Raw genomic sequence first — 7042 nt, 5'->3', positions numbered from 1 at the left:
TGGTGTAGGTAATGATCCTGTGGAAATGATCTATCTTGGTATTCCAGAGAGTGGGAGGTACACTGTGGACAAATAGAGTAATGCCAGATATGCAAATGCTATACTGCATAAATACTAAGGTGGCATAGAATGTGGCCTAGAGAAGAGCCTTTTCTTACTATCATCAAGGACTGCCCTCTGAACAGCAGCATTAGTTCTCATAAAGATCGTAAACAATCCTGCAGGAGGTAGGTCCAAGCTGTCACAGAATCCCAAAGGTTCCTATGAATTCAAGTCTCTGCCCTGTAATTTGAATTTTGTATATTTAATAGCTGACTCAGAGTCCGAAAGAGCCATACCATAGTTTGCAGGCTCTCTGACACTGGGTCAAAAGAGACTCCTCTTACTAGCCACTTGTCCAGGTAGAGGTAGACAGTGGCCCCTTGCCACCTGAGGTGCATGGCCTTAAGAAAAGAGAGCATAGTGAAGATTCTTAGAATTGTCAAGCCAGAAGAAAAGGACCTAGTGCTGGTAGTAGTTCTGATCCACCATAGACCAGAGATATGTGCTGCTGAGCAGCTGAGAAATGCTTATGGAACCATTGATGCTTTTTGGTTTGTTTCAAGAATTAACACAAGTGCAGGATGACATAGGGGTCAATTTCTAGGGTAAAAACATCATAGGTTTATTTAATACTTTTGGATTTCTCAGGTCTTGGAACTGGAGATAGAGCAAGGGAATTTGGGGTTCTCCCTTCCTTTCGCTCCTGTATGCAGGCTTTCTCCTCCCTTCCCATAGTTTAAATTTATAAAAATTATTTTAATTTGTTGTCATTTTTTTTCAGAATTCTTCCAGAACGTGCCTTAGCAGCTTGGAATAAGCTACAGTCAATTCAATTTGATAAAGTTGTTAGATACAGAAACAAGGAATGACATGCTAATACGTTTCCCCTCTATAATTGCTTGGCTGCAGTTATACAGTGTTTTGAATGATTCACAACAAAAAAGTTATGTGGGAAGGCTTTCTAGCAGCCTTCCCACAACACTACCGCCTGACAACGGCCAGGTCTATACTAGGAATATTGGGGATTTTACTGTATTGTCTTGGGGATTTTATTGTCTTGCATAATTAATGTATTAGGATACCTAGAGATTTGGAATAGCATCTTTATCATTTTAAAACTACATAAATAACCAGATAATATACAAAATTCATATCTACGCTTCAACAGTCTGCATGGGGAAGAAGAAAACTGGAGTCCTTCCAACTGAATGTTACTTAATTTTTTTTTGGTACTCTGATACCTTAAATCATTATTAGCACATTTGTAATATTTAAACAGGTTGGTTAAAATGTCTTAAATCTGAAGGTATTCCTTACTAAATCATACAGTATCTATATGCTAAGTTTTCTTCTCTCTCGAGGTCTTGTTAATATGGAATTACAGTGGTTATCAGATTTACTCAAATCCAAGATGATTTTTCCTTCCCCATCAATATGGAGGGGGACAAAAGCCTCATCTTAGATTTGAGTACTGGCTTGGGGCAGGAGGCTGCTGCAGCCCCAGTTCCAGACCCAGAGCTGAGGGGTGGGAGGCATGTGGGTGATATTGTATTCTAGGGGGGAAGTGGAAGACTGGGGGAGACCAGTTGTTTGAGACTTGTGGGAAGAATGTGTAGGAGACTGTGCAGCGTGCTGCTGCTTCTTTTGCTGGATGAGGCTGAAGGTAAGTGAAGACTGGGAGGCAACAGGGTTGGGGGCAGGAAAGGGATGTGGGAGGGACAAGGGCAGGGTGAGGGTGAGTCAGGCACCAGGGACAGGCAGCAGAGGAGGAAGGCACAGGCATGGAAGGGGTAGTGGGGCATGTGGCAAGAGGGACAAGCAGCAGGGGTTAGGTACAGATATGGGGAAAGGGGGCAAGGGATGGCAGGATTGGTGGAAACTCTGCTTCCAAACCAAAAAATTCTGAATAACTTTTTGGAATATTAAAGTGCAAGTTCTGTGTGAACAAATTAGGAATGAATCAGAAATTAATAGAAGATAGTGAGATCTGTATTATAAAAAGTTCTGAAGAAGAAGAGGGGAGTAAATTATGATATAGAGATGAAGAAACACAAAAGCTTAACATCAACTAGAACATTAACGAACTGTCAAAGACTGAAAGGAAGAGAAAAAACACAAGCCTGTGGACACTGATTTGAATTAGGGAAGCACTGATAACAGAAGTTAAATATCTGTCTCTATGTATGTTTTGGGGGGTAGCTTTAAATGTTACATTTGTTTTCTGATAGGTTGATTCATTAATAAATCAAGTTAAAGAAAAACCCACAAAACTGTCATAGTAAGATCTAACCATCTCTGCATCTCATGTGCCCAGTGGTCACTGTAGTAGCCATATATCCATTCTATTTACTTATTAGCAGGGATCCTGGTTTTCCCTGATTAAAAATAAAAAATTCTCTGCTAAAAAACCCAAAATCTGTGATTAAAATTAAAGACCACCCACAGCCCCCACAGCTTTGCTGGTGCCCCTTGCCCCCCCCCCCCGCTGTGGGCTGGGCTGGGGGGGGCTCCCCATTGCTGCGTGCACTCCCAGGGGGGAGGGAGGGACTTGCACCCCCCAGATCTGTACCAGGTGCAGGCTGGGGCTGCTGCCCAGCTCGGTGGGGCTTGGGACCAGGGGCTGCAATGCGCAGCTGCAGGGCCTCAGCCAGGAACAGAATGGAACCGCAGGTGGCTCATCCGGGGGGAGGGAGAGGGCTGGTTCCCAACTACCATGCACACTCCTGGGGAGCAGGGGAGACCTGTGCCCCCCAGATCTGTACCCAGGGCAGGCACAGGCTCCGGGCTCAAGCTCCCAGCCTGCTTCCCTCCCCTGGGGCCTCCAGAGCTAGCTGGCGTGACCTGGCATGGCTGAGGACAGTGGGGCGGTATGGGGATTCCTCACCAGTGTGAGCTGCCCCCGCCCCCCTCTTGCTGCCTTGGTGATGCGCCTCCAGCGCCTGCCGCTGTTCTGAGGGGAGCAGCCCCATGCCACTGCCCTCGCTGCAGCCCCGTGTGCAGGAGGCGCATCACTGGGGCAGCAGGGGAGGGGGCGGTGAGAAGCGGTGAGGAGGTTTTCTGCAGGGCTTTTCTGCTCCCTGCCGTGTCAGGTCACAGGGGAGGGTGCAGCAGGGTGGCAGGAAACAGCAGGCCCCTTGCTCACCACCAACCAAAAAAGGTTGAAAACCCGTGGCTTATAGGTAGAACAAATACTAAGTTTGGGGTGAATATTAGAAAAAGCATTTGTCCTTTATTTCTTCTCTGGATTCTTTGTAGCAGTCATGCACACCAAGTATTCCCTGTCTTTTGTTCCCTTAGGCAGCTTCCCATATTTACTAACAACTTTACTTAGCATTTGCTAGATATACCAATTTATGTGTAACTTCTGTCCCTAGCCTGTTTGTGCTGCATCTGGCATGTGGGTAGGGGAGTTTGTGGACCCAATCTGGCCTGTGGACTGGCCCTGTTTACCTGGCCATGTCTGGAACTTAATTTAAATGTTTATTTATGTTAGGTCTTTGACATTTTATTACAGAAGTATTGGATAGCTTGGGCTTAATTAAGCAGAAATGTCTTGAATATAAGATGCTGGGTTTTTGGTTGTAGCCGTGTTTATCTAAGGACATAGGCAGGCAAGGTTCTTTGAGTAGATGTGATATCTTTTATTAGACCAACTGAGTAGTTGGAAAACAGTTCTTAGCAAGCTTTCAGGCACAGGCACCTTTCATCAGCCATAGGGAGTCTCTGCTGTTCTGAGACTCCAGGAAATGAAAGAAGCTAAAAGTGTGTCAGGAGGTCAGTGAGAATGTAAATAGGTAGAATTAGAAAGACAAAAGGTGAGGCAGAGAAGGAAGGGGGAGGGGGAAGAGAGCAGGGGAAAAAAAGGCTGAAGGGAGACAGTGCAGTGATAGAGTACAAGGTAGAAAAGAGGTTGTCAGGCAGGTACCTGGTGAATCAGATGTCAGGCAGGTTGTAATGTGTCATAAAAACAATGTCTATATTGAGTCCATGATTTTTTTTGTATCCAATTGATTTATGAAGAGAACTTCGTTGGCTTATCTATGAAAGGTGTTTTGTAAGTTCCCTTTGAGGATTAAAACTGAGAGATCGGAGAGGGAGTGATTGTCCTGTGAGAAGTGTGTACCCACAGGTAGTTGGGTATTCTTGTCTTCGATAGATTTTCAATGTGCATTCATTCTGGTGTGCAGTTGTTGTTTGGCTTCTTCAACATATTACCCCTCAGGGCATTTGGTGCACTGGGTGAGATATAACATTTCTGGAGGTGCAGCTGTAAGATCCAGGAATGGTGATGCTTCTTTGGTGGGGGGTAGTTATAGTGGGAGTGGTGGAGATACGTTGGCAGGTTTTGCATTTCTTGTTCTGGCATGGTCTGGATCTATTTGTCGATGTGGTTTGTGTCATAGGGAGTTTACTTCTGGTGATGAGGTTAGCAAGGTTTGGTGCTTGTTTGAAGGCTAGGATGGGTGCTTCTGGAAAGATCTCTTTAAGAACTGGGTCTTCTAGTATGGGTTGCAATTGTTCGAGGATTTTCAATGTAGGTTCCAGGGAAGGGTGATGTGTCATAACTAATGCTTTGTGATTTATGGGGATTTTCTTTTTATATTGCAGTAAATCTTCACGTAGTATCTGGGTGGCTTTTTCAAAAGTGTGATCTATCTCCCTGCAGGAGTGTCACTGTTGGCCAAAGGCCCTTTAGAGATTTGTGAGGTGGTGGTCACAGGTATTCTTCTCGCTGCAAATTTGGTGGCATCGGAGAGCTTAGCTGTATATTACAGCTTTCTTGGTGTGTTTGGGGTGATTGCTGGCTCAGTAGATATGTATGTTGGTCTGTGGGTTTTTTATATCTGGTGGTTTGAATTTTACCATCTTGGATATTGATCACAGTGTCCAAAAAGGAAATGCTGGTGTTAGAGTATTCAAGTGATAGTTAGAGGATTCAGGTGATAGACAGAATAGAATAAGCAAATGTAATTTCTGCACATATTTTGTCAGTGGCTGCAGTGAACAAGGGCCTGCCCAGAACTCTCCTTTCACTGATACCAGATTCAAATGATGCATATAACCTTTTTTATCTCTAGTTTGAGTTTACAAATTAGTTTACAAATTAGTAACTTGTTGGATAAGAAATGCTTCACGTTCAAGTGAACTGAAATGTACCTATAGAGTCTAGGGCAGGGATAGGCAACGTTTTTTGTCCAGAGTGCCAAAAAACCACATGTCTACCTTGGAAGGTGCCGGAGTGCTGGCATGCCAGAAAAACAAAATGAGGGCCGGGGTGGGGAGAGTGGGTACGTAGCAAGATGCACTGCATATTAGTATATAATCATAAATACTACCTTTGTTGTGTGTTCCTTGGAAAGGAACAAGATTTGGGTTCATTCTTGTTGTGCAGCTCCCTTCACCCCACTGCTCCCCTACCCGCATGTTGCAGTGAGAGGGAGAGAGAAAAAAGAGAAAGAGGAGAGAGAGAGAGAAAGAAAAAAAAGAGAGAGAGAGAAAGGAGAGCAGAGAGAGAACCAGACACGTGTGTATACACACACACACACACACACACACGTGAACAAACACAGAGAACCAGAACACACCCAAAACAAACACATGCGCACACACATCCAGAACCAGACATGTATGCACACACAACCAGATGTGCGGGCGCACGGAGCTGGGCTGCTAGGCCACCGGACAAAGTCCAACCCAAAAATGCCTTGGGCCCGTCTGAGCCGAGGCCCCAGCCCGGAGCCTAACCATCAGCCCAGCCACCCACCCACTCCACACAGCTAAGGCCCTAAGCTGGCAGGACCATTCAGGACATTTAAACAGTTATCCTCAGAGAAGCTGGGAGAGCACATGATGGTGCATCCCCACCAGTCCCTGCACCCTGTTGCCAAGGCAGCGGGTATAGTGGGGCATCAAGGAGTGTTTTCCCCCAGGAAAGCAAACAAAACTGACTCTGGACTGATGGTGCTGCGTACATGTAACACTCCACTGGATCCAGGGCACTGCTCTGGGGTCAGGCCAGTGCAGCAGAGGAGGGGAGAGCTGGGCTGGAGCCAGGGGAGTCTGTCCATGCACCCTGAAGGGACTGAGGCAGTAAGCCAGAGCCTCCTCATGGGTTCTTGGGGCATGCCCCCCCTCCCCCCCGACCCTGGCCCCAGGGAACAAATCCCACCCTCACTCTAAGCTGCAATGCACAGAGGCACGGGTGAGCGGGGGACTGGCCCATGGCCATGCAGGATGGCAGTGGCAGAGCTAGGGTCACTGGTCTGGGGCCCCAGTAGGAGACTGGAACAGCCCCAGGCTGCATAGTCCCGTGAGCAGCAGCCACATAGCTCTGGCCAGTGTCTCTGAGAGCTCAGGTCCAGAGCAGGGAAGGTTGTTCCTTCCAAAGATGATGCCCAGAGGCCAGATCACCTCAGATCCAGCTCCCAGCACTCCCTGGTTCTCTGGAGGGGCTGAATCTAGATCTCTGGAGTGCCCAATCTGCTCAAAACCTTGAAACCATGCCCCTGCCCCAGCCTCAAGGCTGAGAGACCAAAGGCTCTGGGACTGGAACCGACCAAATAAGCTCAGGATTAAGGTTCTTGGGCTCTGGGCAGCTGCAGCCCAGAGGCTGCAAACAGCTGCATCAGGCTCCAGAGCCCAGGCATCAGCTCTGTACTGGCGCATGCATGTGCGTCTTGGAGTGAGTGGTGCGGGAGGGGCCTGAGGCAGCACAACCCTGGTCTCTGTCCTGCTCCTGGCACAGAGCTGGTAACTGGGCTCCAGAGCCCGGCGCAGCTGTTTTGTAGCCAGCCTCGGCTCTGGGCAGCTGCAGCCCAGAGGCTGCAAACAGCTGCGCCAGGCTCCACAGCTCCAGCATCGGCTCCATGCTGGTGGCAACTGCGCACGCACCTCGGGGCAGACAGCAGGGTAGCTCAACCCATCCCAAGGTGCACGTGCATTCGCCACCAGCATGGAGCTGCAGCCAGCCCCGGCTCTGTAGCTGCTGCCCATCACTGGG

At 47.8% G+C, this 7042-nt stretch overlaps 1 protein-coding gene across 1 annotated transcript in view; it reads left to right on the top strand.

Annotated features, from left to right (window-relative positions):
- LOC102384407 (estradiol 17-beta-dehydrogenase 11) overlaps nucleotides 1-2474 on the top strand; it is a 15439-nt gene extending 12965 nt beyond the window's left edge. The window contains exon 7 of the mRNA XM_025197232.1: nucleotides 824-2474. Coding sequence (XP_025053017.1) covers nucleotides 824-911 — 88 coding nt within the window. The 3' untranslated portion in view covers nucleotides 912-2474. The remainder of the gene's footprint in view (nucleotides 1-823) is intronic.
- The last annotated feature ends 4568 nt before the right edge of the window (nucleotides 2475-7042 follow it).

Source organism: Alligator sinensis, unplaced genomic scaffold (assembly GCF_000455745.1).
Source record: "Alligator sinensis unplaced genomic scaffold, ASM45574v1 scaffold125_1, whole genome shotgun sequence".
Lineage (NCBI taxonomy): Eukaryota > Metazoa > Chordata > Crocodylia > Alligatoridae > Alligator > Alligator sinensis.
This window is presented reverse-complemented; position numbering and strand designations above follow the sequence as displayed.